We start from the raw sequence: 18619 nt of genomic DNA on the forward strand, positions 1-18619 counted from the left end.
TGCCTGAAAACAAGCAGCTCAGCGATGCTGTAAAAATGCTTTTCTGTGCATTCATCTTGTTTCGAAATCTAAATTTCTGCAATAAGGTGAACCGGTGCTAATGTTACAAGCGTAACGACTGCCACCAGTATGTTAACCAACTGTAGACGGCTGTTGGAATAGTGCATTGTTCATGACAGCTTTTTCGTTGATTACTGAATAGCATTTTTAATGCTATACATCATTGACTACAATTGCGACGGTAGTGAATTTCATATTACCGGCATCGCATTATGACTAGCTCGATGATCTTGAATGTTGTGGGAGGTTGTTAAGTTGATAAGAAGCTGACATCATAAAGTTTCGTTGAACAAAAATCAGAAGAACCATTAAACTGACAGTGTAAACAGTAATGTTTTTAGTGAGTGGTACTCGCTTGTTTCTAGCAGGTTGTTTAGTTATATTTTGTTACAGGTATTGAATGCTAGATCAATTTATTGTTACAGGGAGCACAAACAACCGTGTAGTATCAATTGTTATATGATCAAGCTGAAGTAGTACTGCAATTCCTCAGGATAGAGATATATCAGTTCAACACAATAATTGTACAATATGTAACAAAAAAATACACGCATCTGCAATCTTGACTATTAGGTGAATAACTGACCATAACTATTGCAGGCTTAAAACTACACAGACCTTATATTTGCAGAAAAGAAAATTGTGAGCTCTGGACATCTTTTAGTCTCAAACCGTAGTAAACACTCGAGTCTTCCTATTAATACGTGTCCGCAGTATTTAATATGACTAGCTAGTCATGTGAAAAAGTGGAAGATTATGGCTCACAAGGTCAAACATCGAAGAGAAGTCTTAGTATACCCTCTTTAACTGCTTTTACTTCTTTTCACCGTAGTGAGAAACAGTTGATACGAGCAATAAAAATGTGAGCACTGAGCAAAATGAGGTTTACTTTTTCTTTCAAGCAAACATAAGGGTCAATTACATAAAGCCGTGCCACATATGAAATGCACTAGAAACCTTGTTTGATGGTCTAAATCAAGTAATCAATCAAACCCTGTCCGAATTCGACTTTTGTGCAAATAAGTTCTGTCGAATTATCGAAAGATATTGTACATATATGCTGCAGAAACGATATTGGCCGTTGTTCTGCAGCATGTGCATCCGCATTTGACAAACACGAATTAACGTTGCTTGGATGCAAAATAAGGCACATATATTTTGTTCCTCAAATTGAGGCGGTTTAATGCTTTTAAAATGGCAGGTTTGAAAACGAGAACAGTATACTCATTAGAATCAACGGAACGAGCAGCGTATTATTTATCCTTAGCGACAACGCGGAGTAATGTCAATATTTATGCTTTTAAAGCCATTAGTAGGCATTGCAAAAATGGGAGTTTACTGAGTGGCTCTTGCAACACAGGGAAATTGACAGCCAAATTGTCTGGCAAACAAGATATTAAACAAAGTGCTACATAATGAAACCTAAAACTAGAAAATGATACAATTGTTTCAAACGATGCTGGTACAGTTAGTAAGAGATTAGGCTCGCCACTGTTACGAAATAAAAATGGTCCACCTGTTTGCAAATTTACAAATACTATCTATGGCTAAATTGTATAGTATGCATATCGTAATTAAGTCAAAAAGTTGAACGGTTTGATGGATGGCCTTTGTTTTGACTTTGCTAGTTCTAGCTACCTAATGGATGGATCAGGAACTGTTCATACGTGCATTGCAACAAAGGTTAAACAAGAAGGCAAGGAAGAACAGCCAGAACAAGGTTTTAGCCTAAACTTTAGGTCACGATAGCAAATAGCTCTCTTACGGTAGCATTGAACAGGATTTGCTACTGACAATAAAATTCCACGCTATTCGATGCAATTTACATATAGAACTAATATAGTTTCATTGTATAGGAAAAGACCAACCATCTTTTTTGAAACATGTGAGTTTATATCTCATTGATCTTGATTTAGGTTTGATATCTTAAAATGATTTCATTATTCAATTAATAACGCCCTTGTCTTATATTGTACGTAGCACAGAAAAAGAAGGTAAAAAAAAAGGAATCATTCACTGTAAATTTTAGTACTGATTAATGATATAATAATAGAATGGTGTGGCAGCGAGGTCTTTTGCCTTAATAGCCTGCTTTTAATGACTCAAGCAGTTTGAAAGCATTAGATGAGTGTAGAAGTTATGCTTACTTTTTTTTTTTTCTCTTCAGTCTGCTTATATTTTCTACCGGGCCTCTATATATTTCGGATTCCTTTTGGTGTGCTGGTAAATTACTGCTGTTATTAGTTTTGTATGAGATCATGGCCCACCTCTTGATCTCAACTCCAACATTTTGTGATTCTGTGTTACTACAACATTAAAAATAAAAGAGAGAAGGGAAGAGAGAGAAGGAGAAAGATAGGCTGTGTGTGTATTGACCCCCTTCTTCACGGCTGATCATGCGTATAAAGTTGATAACTTCTCAACTTAAGTCTACACAAATGCTAATTAAAACAGCTACACGAGCACGGGTTATACTATGTATTATCGTCCGCCTTCACTGCCTTTTCATTATGTTTACCGCTGGGATCTTTCTTTGTTGGAAAAACGAGGAACCAATCGATCTTTCATGATTTAATTCGAGCCCTTTTCGTTTCTGCGCCTTATTTATTTTTCCTTGTGAGACCTCGGTTAAATCGAAAGAATTTTTGATCCGCCTCTGTATTTGAATGAAATGGTTTATGGGTACTTTTTTTTTATTCATCAAATGAGAAAAGATAGATGTCTGCGCGAGTTTGCTGAAATAGGTATGACGCAATGGGTAAAAAAAAAAAAAAAGAAAAGAAAAGAAAAGAGATGTGTGTATAAGGTGTATGTACAAAAAAGAGTGGGTGGTTATGTATAAAGGAAGGGGAATATGGAATTTTTCTCATATAAACAAGGAGATTTTCAAGAGAAAGGGAATCTTGGGTGTGTGCCATGTACCGTGTGCGTGTGTGCGTGTGTGCGTTCGATAAAGTAGAAGCATTTGAAAGGCAAAAGTAGGAATACAACGCAGGCCAGTTCAGTTTTTTAAGCACTACTAACATAAAAAGCAGGAGCAATGGCAGCAGCAATAGGGGGAATGTGAATGCTGCTCGTACTATTCGTATGACTGCGGCTAGGCATATCTTCGTCTTCATCTTCTTCATCATGTTCAGTATTCAAGACCCAGCTTACTTTCCATGGATGGCCACAGCTCCAATATTTAGGAGCGCATACAAAGTTTTCAATATCCTCTTCTGGGTCAACTCTACCGTCCGGGCGAGAGCGACGCATGAGCTCTATAAATTCCATGGCTTTACGCTTTTCTTCCTTACAAAGGACCCAACGACAATGGCGACAAACACAACCGCCACTTTTATTATATCTAAGAGAGGACAGAATGGAGCTATTTAAGTAACCTGAAATAAATGACCTGAAAACAAAGAAAAATAAATAATCTTACCTAAGACCGCATTTGTTACAGAGGTAAACAAAGGGCTTTCCCTTATCGTTGTATGTCGTACTGACTGCAAACGGCCAATGGAAAGCTTTTCGCATACAACCATCCGAAGTCTCATGGCAGGCTTGGCAAGGGCCCTTGACACGAGTGGGTCGACCTGACGAACCGTGATTTGAGCTTTTACGACGTGGTGGAGCGGAAGCAGATGACTCGGGGGCAGGGGTAGCGGAAGTAGCAGTGGTAGTAGTCATTGGGTGAGAATGAGAATGAAGACGAGGATGGTAAAAAGGGTTCACTTCTGGTATGACAGAGATGTTGGCACCATTATTTGCGTCAGGGTGCCAAGAAAAGGCGTTGCTATTTGAAGGAGCATAGTTGGGCAATGTGTACGTAGGGTTGTTGTTATTCAAAGGATGTTTGTTGTGGAGTTGCTGATATTGGGTGGAAAGGAGACTCGATGGATGATCATGAGGCGGCATTGGTTGAGCAGCGAGTTTTTCTTCCATTTCTTCTTCTTCTTCTTCCTCTTCATTCTCGTTTTGTACTTCTTCGTCCTCTTCATCTTCGAGGATGATATTTTTCAGCCATTGAGGTTTAGGCATATTGATTTTCGTAGGTTTCATTACGCGTCTTTCAGAACAAGGAGCAGAGAGTCTGCGTTTTATATTGCGTTTTTGTTTTAGCATGTTACAATGGTTAGTTTGATTTGAAGACATGACACGCTGACGAAGTGACCACAGAAGGCCATGATCTTTCATCGTGGTGGGAGTCGTACGACCACTCAGAATTTTAGGAGAGAAATTACGCTCAAGCTGAAAAACTACGCTTTCGGGATCCGTGATGATGTTTGCTGGTGATCGATAAGGTGTGCTTTTTCTATTTTTGTGTATCGTATCATCGTCACTTAGCGATAATGATGATACAGAAGACAAAGATGATGTATTCACGTCTCCATTGTCCAAAGTATTATTAGCGAGTAATTCTGGCGGGGATGGTATGGACATAGGTGAAACTCGAGGGAAAACAGTTGAAGGTGTTCCTGTCTCATTGAGCAATACAGTTGTTGTTGATTGAGTAACGGTGGTGGCGTGGTCTTCCGAAGACTCTGGACGATCAAAATACAGATCACTACTATGAACTTTATTCATGTTTTGGGTGATGTTTGGTTCCACTGGCTCAGCCGAGTAATGCTGGAAATCGTAAGGCGGTGTTGCAGGTGTATTCAGGGCAGCAATATCCATGTTTGAAGGCTAAATAAACTTGATGAAGAAAAAAAAGACAAAATGCCTGAAAGAGATGGATCGAGATCTAAGAAAGAGAAAGGATATTGATGATTTGAAAGAAAGAAAAAAAGTTAAAAAGGATGTTGGAAAAGAAAGAAAAGAAAAAGGGATCAGGAAATTCAGAGATGGGGGAGGCTTTTTTTATTCGGATTAATAAAGGCCAGATCAGAAAAAAAAAAGATTATTTTGCATGGTGTATAATCGGCCAAAAATTGGAAAAAAAAAATAAAAAAAAAATTGAAATATATACGCTTTTTCCGGAAAAGGCGAAGATGCCCGAATGCTTAGTATAAAGGACATGACCGACTTCACTATTACATACGTATAACCATCAAAGGCGGCTAAATATGTTCCATTGCTTGGATATTATATCATGCACACGCGGAGTCAGAGAGCAAGGCAAAACTGGTTTAATTAAGGTTTTCTTGCAGTTATATGTTGTGCTCCTTCCCGCTTTTTTGTTTAACCAAATCGTTCTCTTCCAACCCATCGAAGCATTGTGCAGTTCTATAGATCTGCAAAAGACGTACCATCTGAGTAGAAGCTGTAGGCCCGTCGACTTTTTTTTTCTTTTTTCCATTTGAAGGGGCTTGTTCGTCTTTGAAAAAGGTTTCTGATTTGTTTCTTTGTTCAACTTTTTTCTACATGGAATAAATCATTGTGTGGCGGAATTTCCGTTGCAAAAAATGTAAAAAGAGACTTGAACTGCCGGGAAAAGATTTTAAAGATCCTGCTCGCAGGCGATTTTTTTCCTTGATTCGACATCAGGAGCACATATCTTTCAAATCATCGACTATCCAAGGGCGTAACTAGGATCACCTGGCTTAACAAGAGCCCATCAATGGGAATTTTGAGCATAAGGGTGGCTACCCTACTTGTCCAACAGCATGTATAAACCATCCCAGATATCAATTTATAACTTCGCCAATTCAAATAGGCTGTAGATCAAAAACTCCATTTTAGTCATCAAAAGGGCTTGGCAGAAAAGATGATTAATTAGTCCTTTATTGCCTAAAACAGTGCTTAAAATTAACTTTTCCAAACTGCCATCACGCACCATCGAGCTTCCCTGTCCAAACAATGCTCCAGTGAAGAACCAAAAGTAGTTGAGTCGCATTTCCCAACGAAATCAACCCAAGGTATCGTAATACTACCTCTTTTCTTTTTTGGGTACCTTGAATCATTTTCTAACTTCTTTTTTTTTTGAACACACGCAAACTATTGGTCAAGGCTTAAATTATGCCCGTAATTCCGAACTCTGGAGAGAGATGATACAAGATCCATTTTAGCCACCATCATCACGGGCGCAGCTCGTTGAACAGGTACAAATATTTGTTCTTGGAACACGCCAGACGTATGATAAGCGGACTTGCTTTACGTCCTTCTCTGCTTCACCAACCCACTATCAGACGACGAGAAGATGCAAAATCAAAAGAGCTTTGAACCTTAGTGATCACTTGTATAACTTTTTCGTTGGAGAAATCGAGAAAAAACTGTAGCATCAGCCAACTGTAGAGATTTATGTGACTAGTACATCTTTTGAGTGTGATGTGTTTATCATAAATTTGAACAGTGTATCATGCGACATGATCCTTACTATACCCTCCTTAATGACCGATAAAATAAAGAAAAAGAAATCGTTTTCTACACACGAAATGCTATTAAAAAAGCATCTGTTGGCCACTAGATAACTCGATTTGCAAGGACTGTTTATTATCAAACAGAACATGCCAGACATCCTTACAAAGCCGAATAATAATCATGTTGATTGCATTCGAGCGAGTGTTTGAAAAATTGGAACAGCCAATTCTTTACGCCCACGACTCATAAAAAAAATCCGCTAATACAATGATTGAAAAATGAAATCGTTCAATAGTAACTCTCTCTATATACATCTCCAGACACGATTCATTTTTGCATTGTTTGACCATTTGTTTCAGCTCGTTCGCATCACCTTAACCGGCACAATTTATAGAATAATCCTGAGTATCTGCACGATAAGGCTGAAGGCCTTTATTTATGCGGATCATGGATCAAGATACGGTGAAAATGAAAAGCAAGGTTATAAAGCTTAATAATTATGCTTATATATTTGAGCTCGCTGATCATCTACCCTAGATTCTTTTCTATAGGGATCTTCCTTATATATTTTAGGTTCTTCGTTTGAATTACTGCTCACTCAAACATGTAATAACGCGAACATCAGAGGTAACTGTTATACTGGATTGTTTTGCTACAATACAGTACTATATAAGACACAGAGTAGACAAACGATATAAGGCTATGAATGATTGAATAGAAACGAGATGAGAATAATAAGAAAACGATATTGCATTATTTGCACAAAGGGTGATGCCGCTATTCATGTTAGCCTTCGTTTCATATTGTTCATGCATATGAAAGCCACATAGCATGCAGCAAAAGTTCCTTCGCTTAGAGTTACTGTTGTGTATGCTGACTGATTCCACTTTGGCTTTCATTGCTGAATTACTCAAAAAGTAACTAAAATTACTGATGATAGCTTCATTCGAATTCACAAGATTATTGTTTTCTCAAACCATTACAAAGATATCAGCTCATATACAGTAATCAACGCGCCACCATGTTCTTTTTTCTTTTGCCATGGAAAACTGTTGGACCATCAAGGTTCGTTGCGCTGCCATTGGACGTTGTACGTCGTTGATACGCGACAAAAATAAAATTGACTTTTGTACCTGCATTGTTTCGCTTATGTTGATTTCCTTTTTTGATCTTGTCCTACAATAATAGCCATCGCCTAAAGTGTAAAGCTTCCGTCTCAGAGATTTGGTGTCATCCTTGTGCAGGGGCCATGTTTATCTTTTCCCTGGACAATATCTAGCGTTCCAATTTAAATAAGTGTCAGACGTCCAAAGAATTGATGATTTTCAGCGAACGTCTGTTTAACTGGTTCATATCTCTGATAATAACTTATTTTCGACAAATTGTGGTAGATTGCAAACGATGGAGCAGCTCCCTTACATGTCAACCGACAGAAAGAAATATAGAGCGTTTTTCTTCAAGCTTCAAGATATGACTAGCAATTTTGCTCCAAGGACACTCGATTGATAGTGAGTGTCAAGTGTCGTCATAATAAAGCTTACGTACAAAAGTCTCTCTCTCTCTTGTGATGGAGCGCTGGCTTTATGAAAAAATGAACAGGAGCAAGTCGAAACATTAAATGAGCTTTGCAATGTAAGGTTATCACGGAACTTACAAAAGCGATTATGTTTTGAGACTTATTTCTAAATATGCAACTCTACTTTTTTTTTCTAATTTGCAATTATCACGCCAGACCTTAATTTTACATGGGTTTCATAAGGCAATGTATGGAAGAGGCAACGCGTTATTCTGTATATCATTGTCACAGACCTCTTACTTGATAGACTGGTTGCTTTACTTCTCGTTTGGAACGCGCTGTACAGCAATGACCGTTTGAAGGTCCATTAAAAAGATAGCTTATAGGTATTGATAACAAATCATTTTTCATAACCAAAGACATTCCAAGTTCAATGGTATTCCTGTGTTTCCTAAAGTATTGCGCAGTTTTAAGCAAACAACAGTACTTGCCTTTGCTCTTTAGAATAGAATTTCAACTTGCGCTCTGTGTGCAACACTAAAAAGCGTTGGACCAGCTTTTTCCATGTTGTTTGCACGCTTCATCCATACTCAACACTTTTTCTTAACCCCATCCTTATCGCTTCGGTCATAAAATAGATTTATATCAAGATACAGATCATGCATAAGGTTTCTGTCGGTAGAAATGAGACCCGAAACGCGTTAGTACAATTTCTCAAGGATCGATGTCTAAAGGATGCAGTTTATTAAAAGTGCTTGACACATCATGTTATATACTTTAAGCGTAAAGTCACACTATCATATCAATTTACGTCACATTGAGCTGTGCCTGAAGAAAAGAGGCGTGCTCATTGTTTTGCTTAAATCAAACGCATACCGTAGCGTACAAACATAATCAAGCTATGCATTAACATACAATTTTGTAAATACGTTAATAACGTATGCGACTTTGCAAATAAGCCATCTCCAAATAACCTACCTAAGCGTTGTGACAAGGCCGGCTGGCATGAACTTTCTTCCGTTATAGAAACGTTGTCCCATTACCATGAACAATGCCAAGCTCGTTAAGAAGCCTACATACACATTTTTGGGATTGTTTGACACGTTATAAGCACCTAACATCGCCAAAGAACCAAAGACACTGCCTGAAAGCAATGATACTGAACTACCAGCTAAGGAATAGACGCAATGGCAACAATAATGCAAGTAATTTGAATAAGTCAGTGACCATAGGGTATCAACTTGTCCTTTCTGCCCATCCTAATTCTTGTTGTAATCACAGAACCCTCAACACCCACATTTCCCTTCGCCAACTCGCTCGCTCACGCAAATGCATACACACACTTTTCTATCTCTCTTTCTGCCTATCTTTCTAACCTCTGTTCCAATAGCATTTCTATCTTTCAACTGTCCTAATTTACCCAATTCCTTCTATAAAGCCGCATTTTGTCCAATTTTACCTTTCAAATATCCTACCAAGCCACCAGCAAATACTATGGCGCCATAAGCATAACCTGCGATGTCAGTCATTGTGAGATTTCAAAAACTTTCAGAATACAAAAGCTGATTAATACAAACACGTTGAAATTGAATTAAAAAAGGATTGACCAACCAAAAAAGATGCAGAAAGTCATTGTGTGAGCTGGAAAATTTTCCGCTCTGCAAGTGACGTAGAATTTCCTACAGGAAAACGTGTTTTTTTGGACAACACTTTTTTGTTCAGACTGGTTTTTGTGGAATCTAACACAGAAATTCAGTCTCCGAACAGCATAAACGAAGATACGGTAGCCTTTTCGGTGTTCTACGAGGCAAATGAACTTCAATTTAAAAAATATGAGACAAAAAAAAAAAGAAAAAAAATTAAATAATAGCAAAGCCGAAAAAAGAGAGCTTTTTTAGAAAAGGTGGACCTAAAAGAAAAAAAAAAAAGGGGATTCGTATTTCTTTAGGGTGTTTTTCTTCTTTTTTTTTTGTTTGCCTTTTGTACCAGAAGCTTAGAAACAAACCAATCTCTTTAATAAGCCTCATTTATTATATGCAACCTATGGCAATCACGTCAGGATTAGATCCAATCAGAACAGAGTTAGAAGAAAGGCAAGCAGATGACATTTTATTGAATAACAAGCAATCATCGAACCAACAGCAACCAGAAACCATCTCGCCCACCTACAGTGCAAGTTCATCTATGAGTTCCTCAGTAAACGACGATTCCCTTCGATCTGTACCTAATACTATATCCTCTAGCTCTTCCTTTGCCAACCCACCCAAAATGAGAAGTAACAGCAACAGCAGTAGTACAACGAGCTTGAACACAAACAGCCGACTGAGTGTTGCGTCGATGCCAGAACATTTATTAGATCATTCACATTTAAAACCCGGTAAAGACGCCTCATTATTAACGTATACACAAACCCTCAACATGTACAAACAGAATGTCTCCAAGACGAACAACCCTCAAATGCAAGTTGACTTTGCGCTTTTTATGGTTGAAGCTGCTAATCAGTTGCCAGACGACGATGCTAGTAAGAAGGGATATCTTTCAGAGGCAGAAAAACTATTGAAACAATTGGCTGCCAAAGGCCATGCCGACGCACAATACCAACTTGGAAAATTATATACCGCTGGCCTTTTCAATAAAAAAGGCAAACCTGATTATGATCGAGCTTTCACACTTTTCGTTCAAGCATCCAAGCATTTCCATACAGATGCTTCTTTAAGGTAAGCAATCATCATGGGTTCTTTCTTTTTTCTAAAAATCGTGTTGTGTGTTGGTGTTGTCCCTCTATTGTTGTATATGCGTGTTTTATCATGTGCAAAACAAAAGATGGTTATTTAGTTGCCTTCAAATTTTTTTGTTGGGCAAAAGTTGGGCTGATTTTCAAATTTTTTTTTTTTTATTTTTCTTTTTTATCTGATGTATAGAGCTGGAGAATGTTATGAGGAAGGACTTGGTTGCCGTCAAAATGGAGATAAGGCACAGTTGTTTTACAAGTAAGGGTTTATGCCAAAGTTGGGAAAATATTATGCTATCGTTATCGTGGATGGAAAAATCGAATGCTCATAGAATTTTTCATCTATTCTATTCCAATTTTGTGTAATGTGATACAATAGAAAAGCAGCCTCGTTGGGTCATCCTGCCGCAATGAACAGATTGGCATTTGCATATAAGAATGGTGAGTTAGGCGTATCTAAAAACCCTAAAGAAGCCGTAAAGTGGCTAAGTCTAGCTGCTGAAGCAGCTACACCGGAGTATCCTGAAGCATTATACGAACTCGCCATGTTGCATACCACTGGATTTGAAAACGTAGTGTATGTCGACATAGAATATTCTGTACGGCTTTTGAATCAAGCTGCTGAAATGGGGCACGGTCCTGCTGCCTTTAAGCTGGGTGAATGCTATGAATACGGCAAGCTCAATTGTCAGCCTGATCCTGCGCTTTCTATTCACTATTATACCATCGCCGCTGAAAAGGGAAATAGAGATGCTTGTTTTGCGCTGACAGCTTGGTATTTGGTAGGATCGCCAGGCGTCTTGCCACAATCAGACGAAAATGCATATACTTGGGCAAGGCGAGCAGCAGAAATGGATCTACCCAAGGCACAATACGCTATAGGTTACTTTACCGAAGCAGGGATAGGTTGTGAAAAGAATCCAACAGAGGCACAAATGTGGTATCAGAAAGCAGCTAAAAATGGCGATAAACGCGCTATACAGAAACTGCATGGAAAGGTAGTAACGCAAGATATAAAACCCACTGGTAAAAAGAGATCTTCCTCACAAGAAGATTGCGTGATTATGTAATTCAACCCAAGAAAAGAAAAAAAATATATATTAGAAGCGCGCGCATTTATCTATTGTTTTTGTTTAACTCATCCTAATCTCTTCTCATCACTCATTCCTGTATATTCTCTCTACCTTACTTCTTCTGCATGTTAAAACACCTCTCCTTTCCTTCTTTTGTAACCCTAAATAGAAAGCTACTCAGAAAAGTAACCTATATTTCATTCCACTCATTTTTTGACGAGAAAAAAGACAAGAGGTTTTTTATTCAATTTCGCCTAATAAAATTCATGTTATAGTTTATTTGTTCCAAAGTAATAAAATTGCTATTTATTTTATGCTTATTAGAGCTCTTAAAGTCGAGATATTCAATTTGCCTGAAGTAGTTGTGAATTGTGTGCTTTTTTCCATACTAGCTTGTATTGGTTTCTAATTGTAGAAAGCCTGAAATTACTCTAATATCTATGATATGTTAAACTGATTTTTCTGGATAAGAAATCAATTGTCGTTTAAAGACGAGCCTTGATTGGCGGAAAAAGCTACGCTTAGTTTAACAAAGGCGGGGTTGAGAACCTTTTAGGATCGTCAATGGCTCCTAATATTTTTTTACCGTTATGTATAATTGTTGCCATAAGAATAGAGACTGCAAATTATTGTTTCACATGTCTAAGCTCCATTGCAAAACATTCGTCGAACAACAGAGTGTACATCTAGACGTATACTGCAAGCGGAATTGACAGCACTGTTTGTTGATTGTTTAAGTCGGATATGGCATTTTGAAAAGTAATGAAATCGTTCAGTTAATAAAGATTAATAACAATAGGATCCAAATAAAGGCGAATGTCTCGCTCTACGTTATCTTTGTCTCTTGAGTTTCTCGTACTGGTAATAAGAAGGTATCTTATTCACAGCTAGCAATGTTCAATTGATCACGCTTCATCTTTTCTTTCATACTGTTCAACTAGCATTAATGTGCGAGTTATTAAGTAGGTACCTACCTCTGCAACTTCTACTTTCAGTCTTGCCACCATAAGTTTCAAATTTTCAATATTGGTGATGATCGGGTAGCTCTTCACCATAGTTTTATCAATATCCATTATATCAAATTTGTTTTATGAATTTGACTAGTGAGCAGTAATTGTAAGATTGGCCTCTGGCTTACTGGTGAAAATATCAATTTCATTTGCTGTTGCAAGGAGCAACAGCCTTTGTCCTTCTACTGCTAATTTTGCATTTCTCTTTGGCTGTTTCCTTCTTTTCTTGTTAGAAGCTTTCTCGTAAAATATACGATGGTAGTTGAATGTATTGTGTCAAAGATTAATATTTGCAAACTTCTGCGGAATTCTCGCACAGACTCAAAAATAGGGCATCAAGTTGGAGAAGCATTGTGTTTCTTAATGGTAACTCAACGGCGATTTTGGCATTCCAATTCCTTTGTCAACTATTTAGAATGCCGTCTCAATATGGCTGAACATCATCAACTAAACGTGTGTTGATGCAATTTTTATGCGCAGCTGTAATCAAATGATCTGGACAACGATTTTTGTTCCAACTTTTTACAGGCAACTTCTTCTGTTCCATTGTAATAATAGTGCGTCAACCGAAGGCAGTGCAGTCAAACGACTTTCTGACTAAGGCCACCTCTAATTCCTGCTCAAGTATACGATCAATAATTATTCACTTCTGGAAAATTATTGTTTACTGCTAAGGAGGTAGTTGACCTGAGTATTCTAACCTTCAGCTGCTTTTTGACTGAGATCTCTCTACATTCACATTGTTTTCTTTGCTGACGGTCTTCCCCAGAGCAATATTGGGATCATTAATATCGGCCAACATATAGTATCGTGCTCGTGCTCGCGCTGACGATTTTAAGGCTTTCAAACCCGTCTGGAAGTGATGTTGTTATATTATGTAAACCCGAAGGTAAATAGCAAAATAAGGCATGACTTTTTTTCGCCAATCATAGTTGACCTTGGCTGACAATTCATATCTTACTAATCCTTTATTCTAACCAATCATTCGAAGAAATTCGACATTTTCATGTTTTGTTTGAAATTCTGTACCTTTTTTTTTTTACAAATCATGAATGGCACATTTGATTGGCTTCGTTAATATGACAGAAAAGGTATATATAATCAGCAGCTTTTTTGCAAAAAAAAAAAGCTTAAGTTTTGAAATAATCAAAGTTCTTATCTATTACATTTACACTAAATACATTATGGCTCCTGACCATCACCGTGTAACAATTATTGGATCCGGCCCAGCTGGTAAGAGAATTGACATAGAAGTATTCAACTAAAAACGCGTGGTTTTCATAAACATCAAATTCTCATCTTTCCTCGTTGAAAATATATTATATGTACAGGACATACTGCTGCTATCTATCTTGCCCGTGCACAAATGCAACCTATTATGTTTGAAGGCATGATGGCCAACGGATTTGCCCCTGGAGGTCAACTCACAACTACCACTGATGTCGAGAATTACCCAGGCTTCCCCACGGGTATCCTTGGCAGTGAACTCATGGACTCAATGCGCGAACAATCCATTAGATGTGGTACAGTTATCGAAACGGAAACAATTGCTAAAGTTGATACATCTTCTCGTCCCTTTAAATTATGGCGTGAAGGCAGTGAGAACGAAGAGGTACCAGCCGACACGACCGACGCCATTATTTTTGCTACAGGTGCGTCAGCGAAGCGCATGAATTTACCCGGTGAAAGCAAGTACTGGCAAAATGGCATCTCTGCTTGCGCAGTATGTGATGGCGCTGCTCCTCTCTTTAGAAACAAACCGCTTGTTGTTGTCGGTGGTGGCGACTCAGCTGCTGAAGAAGCAATTTATTTGACAAAATGTAAGTATAGTTGGCAGACGAAAGGATAAATTTTTTTGTTTTCGTCGATTACTTGTCAGACTCAATAATATTCTAACCGACAAAACTTTCGATAATGCTATATTAGATGCATCCAAAGTTCATGTTCTTGTCCGCCGAGATGTTCTACGTGCTAGTAAAGTGATGGCCAGCAGATTATTGAATCATCCCAAGGTGCAAGTTCATTTCAAGACTTCTCCTATTGAGTGCATTGGTAATGGTGATGTTCTTACTGAAGTATTATTCCGCAATACCGAAACTGGAGAAAAAGGCTCTATTGAAGCCAGCGGCTTATTTTACGCTATCGGCCATACTCCCGCTACCTCACTGGTGAAAGGTCAAGTTGATCTTGATGAACAGGGCTACATTAAGACTGTACCTGGTTCTTCTCTAACAAATGTAGAAGGCTTCTTTGCTGCTGGTGACGTGCAAGATAAGCGTTACCGCCAAGCTATTACTTCCGCAGGCTCTGGTTGTATGGCTGCTCTCGATGCCGAAAGATACTTATCAGAGCTTGAATGCTAGATAGATCTCATCCGTTTTTCAAAGGTTATCACTCACTTTCAAATTCAAAAACCATCACTTGCATACACGTTAGACATTCACACATTAGATAAAGTTCTTCTTAAAATCATACACCAAATGTTTCAATTTTATGTATTGTTGGTCAGTGCTCTATAGATGGTGGAGAAACAAAACAATTTTATCAAATGATGCCTCAAGGTCACTGTACCAATTTCAGAGCTTAAACTCTTGTTACACAAGTTTTTCGACAACGGGATATTAAGCAGATGAAAAAATATAAAAAATGAATTCTTATTCAATTTTTATATTTCTTTTCCTTGTTTTGTGAACTATTCATTATTGCGAGTTTGTTCGGAAAATAATATCATATTAGCAGGGGTTATACTATCAATTCCATGGACGTCCAATCGAAAGCAGCACCACAAGCAGGTGTTTTTTCAGGATTGAACCCTACCGAAGTTTCCACAAGTAATCCTATTACATTATTCATTATACAAGTAAGAATCAGTCAGATACAAGTGTAGTTTAAATCGAAGCATTTAATTCAATTGTGTATCGATTTATTTTGTCCACCAACACAGGCTGTCATCATATTATTATTCTGCAGATTATTAGCAATTCCACTTGCTTACCTACGACAACCGCGCGTGATAGCTGAAGGTGAGTGAATCAGCAGTTAGTACTAGCAAAAATCTGATTTAAGAAGCAAGACACTTAACCCTCAAGTACCCCCTTACTTTCGCATAAACAGTCATTGGTGGCATTATTTTGGGTCCCTCAGTCTTGGGAAGAATACCACACTTCCAAGAAACCATTTTTCCAAACGCATCCTTGCCCTTTCTGAACCTCATCGCCACTCTGGGCCTTGTGTTCTTCTTATTTCAAGTTGGACTCGAAGTCGATCTACGCATTGTGAAGCGTGATTGGAAGCAAAGCCTATCTATTGCTGTAGCTGGTATGGCACTCCCCTTTGGCCTTGGTGCAGCAGTTAGTGTTGGTCTGTATAAATTGCAGCATGACGATTCAATCCCATTCTCAAGTTTTTTATTATTCTTGGGTGTGGCTATGGCAATTACCGTAAGTTATGTTTGAATCTTCGCATGAATCAAGAAACAACTACGCGCACACAAAGAGATTTCTGATGATGTTGTGTTTCCTGACTTTTACAGGCCTTTCCTGTTTTGGCACGTATATTAGCTGAACTCAAACTATTGCGTACAAGAGTTGGTGTAATCACAATGTCAGCGGGTCTGTTGAATGATTGTACAGCATGGTAACCTCTGTAAAAACTAAATGGAAAATGTGAAGAAATCAAAATTTAATCAAAAGTGTGAATCAAACGCTTCCTAGGGTATTATTGGCACTTGTAGTAGCTTTGTTAAACTCATCGGGTGGCCTAGAAGCCTTATATGTCTTTCTATCTACAGCAGCTTTCGCAGTATTCTTGATCGTCTTAATTGCTCCTTTATACCGAAGATTGTGCGTTTATACAGATTCCTTTGAAAGAGGACCGTCACCTTTACTTATGCTTGTCACCCTTCTCCTGGTGCTTATATCAGCTTTTGTAACGGATATTATCGGTAAGAACAAAATCAAGAGTGAAGCAACAGCTTTGAAAAGAAATAATATTGCATATACCAAACTATGAAACAAATACTTAATAGGTGTTCATGCGATTTTCGGTGGGTTTCTCGCTGGAGTTATCATTCCGCATGATAACGACCTCGCCATCAAAATCACAGAGAAAATTGAAGATATTGTCAATATTATTTTTCTACCGTTGGTAAGTGCTTTTTCTTTTTCACTTGAAATACAACAGAAAGATAAATACCTTCTGATTGTTCTTTGCTATCTATCTGCCAGTACTTTACGCTTTCAGGCCTAAAAACTCAAATTGGTTTACTCAATTCAGGTATAGTTTGGGGATACGTTATTTGTGTCATTGTGGTTGCATGCTTTGGTAAGATCGTGGGATGTGCAGTTGCCGCAAAATTGACTGGTTTAACCACACGGGAATCAGCAACAATTGGTTTTTTGATGAGCTGTAAGGGGTATAGTATAAAGATATAATACGAAAATCAGAAATATTGATTGTAGAGGTATGACAAAAGCCAACCTGAACTTCATTCCTTTGTTTCATTGTTCCAATTGAACTTAGATTGGTCGAGTTGATTGTTTTGAATATCGGTCACGATGCCGGTGTATTAAATGATCAGAGTGCGTGTTTATCTTAATAATCAAATACTACAAACATTGACCTTTTAGTTTATCATTAACAAGTGATTGTTGTACGCTATAGTCTTCGTTATCATGGTGGTGATGGCACTCATTACAACGTTTATGACGACGCCAGCCGTTCTCTGGTTATACCCTGAATGGTATCAAAAGCAAACAGCAGACAATTACTTTATTGATACTGAATCAGTGAATTTTGACAATAGAGACCCTAGTGTAAAAACAGGCTCGCGACTCGATTTTGACCAAAATTACTCTATTGTAACTATGCTCAACCGTATCGATTCAGTACCTTCTATGATGGCATTGATTCGTTTGCTTAAGGAAGACTCTATAGCACCGTTGAAAATCACCAAAAGTCATCTTGATATACATGCACTACGATTACTTCCACTTACACAGCGTACCTCTGACGTTATGAAACTCCAAGACATCCGCGAAACACAAAGGCAAGACCCAGTTCTTAATGTATTAAGAACATTCACAAGCCTAATCGGTATTGAGTCATTACAAACACGACTCGATTTCCGCTCTCCATCAGAGTTCATCCGTACAGTAGCAGATTATGGTGAGGCTGTTTCAGCTGATGTTATTCTATTACCTTGGGTTAGTACAACAAGCCGTGTCACTCAATCAGTACAACAACAACTTGGAGAAATCAACCCTTTGGAACAACAACTTGTGAACGATTACTGGTCCTCAGCATATCAGTTATCTGACGCAGATTTCGCGTCAGCTGCCTATTCCATCTCCCACTGTACAGTAGGTCTTTTCATAGATCGTGGGTTCGGTCACATTCAAGACGGCAACCCTAAACAGCAAACAAACTTCAAGATCATTGTGCCTTTAACCTACGGAGGACCTGATGATCGTGCTGCTCTTTTATTTGCTCTTCGCCTTCAAATGTATCGCCGTGCTGATGTTCTTGTATTACGACCCTGTAGTGCTGATGATATCACTTCTAACTCTTATGCGTCCAACGCTTCCATTCGAAATACATTGAACAAGTTGCATGCTGAGGAAAGCACCGATGACGAACTCCTAAGTACACTCTTCTCCGCTGATAACACTGAATCCAACGTTATGATGCGTTACGTACGGCACGCATCTTCCACCTCTCCTCAAGATGACTATAGTACCTTATTTGATGACCTTGAGGAGCCTTTAGGAAAACATGACTTGGTAGTATTAGGAAGATCCATCAATGCAAGAACGACGGCTCAAACTTCACACAATTATACCCCAGATGCATCAGCACACATCACTAATTATAGTCGAGGTTTCAGATCTGCTTTGGGTGATGTAGCCTACCGAATATTGTCAGCAGGGACTTTGGCTAGCTTGGT

General features: G+C 38.3%; 6 protein-coding genes across 6 annotated transcripts; 4 read left to right on the top strand and 2 right to left on the bottom strand.

Moving 5' to 3' along the window:
* Window positions 1-1254: 1254 nt before the first annotated feature.
* BDF20DRAFT_986165 (uncharacterized protein) lies at window positions 1255-2817 on the top strand (the record flags this gene model as incomplete). The annotated part of the gene is made up of 8 exons (XM_053085209.1): window positions 1255-1465; window positions 1493-1531; window positions 1640-1799; window positions 1917-1945; window positions 2041-2054; window positions 2114-2130; window positions 2228-2283; window positions 2305-2817. 8 exons carry the CDS (start codon window positions 1255-1257, stop codon window positions 2376-2378), a joined length of 600 nt encoding a protein of 199 aa, XP_052938050.1. The 3' UTR covers window positions 2379-2817.
* A 37-nt stretch (window positions 2818-2854) lies between these two features.
* BDF20DRAFT_858841 (uncharacterized protein) lies at window positions 2855-4010 on the bottom strand. Its single transcript, XM_053080433.1, has 2 exons — window positions 3485-4010; window positions 2855-3406 (listed from the first exon to the last, which is right to left on the bottom strand). The coding sequence occupies exons 1-2, from the start codon at window positions 3985-3987 to the stop codon at window positions 3070-3072; spliced, it is 840 nt and encodes a 279-aa protein (XP_052938051.1). The 5' UTR covers window positions 3988-4010; the 3' UTR covers window positions 2855-3069.
* Window positions 4011-8505: 4495 nt separating this feature from the next.
* Window positions 8506-9691, bottom strand: BDF20DRAFT_986168 (transmembrane protein 14C-like protein). Its single transcript, XM_053085210.1, has 4 exons — window positions 9473-9691; window positions 9321-9406; window positions 8840-9032; window positions 8506-8760 (listed from the first exon to the last, which is right to left on the bottom strand). Exons 2-4 carry the CDS (start codon window positions 9388-9390, stop codon window positions 8721-8723), a joined length of 303 nt encoding a protein of 100 aa, XP_052938052.1. The 5' UTR covers window positions 9391-9406; window positions 9473-9691; the 3' UTR covers window positions 8506-8720.
* Window positions 9692-10198: 507 nt separating this feature from the next.
* Window positions 10199-11662, top strand: BDF20DRAFT_816822 (uncharacterized protein; the record flags this gene model as incomplete). The annotated part of the gene is made up of 3 exons (XM_053077195.1): window positions 10199-10578; window positions 10783-10851; window positions 10972-11662. The coding sequence occupies 3 exons, from the start codon at window positions 10199-10201 to the stop codon at window positions 11660-11662; spliced, it is 1140 nt and encodes a 379-aa protein (XP_052938053.1).
* A 2197-nt stretch (window positions 11663-13859) lies between these two features.
* Window positions 13860-15038, top strand: BDF20DRAFT_905258 (uncharacterized protein; the record flags this gene model as incomplete). Its single annotated transcript, XM_053083137.1, has 3 exons — window positions 13860-13908; window positions 14007-14495; window positions 14602-15038. The coding sequence occupies 3 exons, from the start codon at window positions 13860-13862 to the stop codon at window positions 15036-15038; spliced, it is 975 nt and encodes a 324-aa protein (XP_052938054.1).
* Window positions 15039-15995: 957 nt separating this feature from the next.
* Window positions 15996-18470, top strand: BDF20DRAFT_805404 (Sodium/hydrogen exchanger family-domain-containing protein; the record flags this gene model as incomplete). The annotated part of the gene is made up of 8 exons (XM_053076492.1): window positions 15996-16115; window positions 16208-16311; window positions 16389-16618; window positions 16703-16821; window positions 16902-17089; window positions 17197-17255; window positions 17338-17895; window positions 17977-18470. Coding segments are annotated over 8 exons (1872 nt in total), but the record flags the coding sequence as incomplete, so codon positions are not given.
* Between the last annotated feature and the right edge of the window lie 149 nt (window positions 18471-18619).

This window comes from Mycotypha africana, assembly GCF_025528875.1.
Source record: "Mycotypha africana strain NRRL 2978 chromosome Unknown BDF20scaffold_3, whole genome shotgun sequence".
Taxonomy (NCBI): Eukaryota; Fungi; Mucoromycota; class Mucoromycetes; order Mucorales; family Mycotyphaceae; genus Mycotypha; species Mycotypha africana.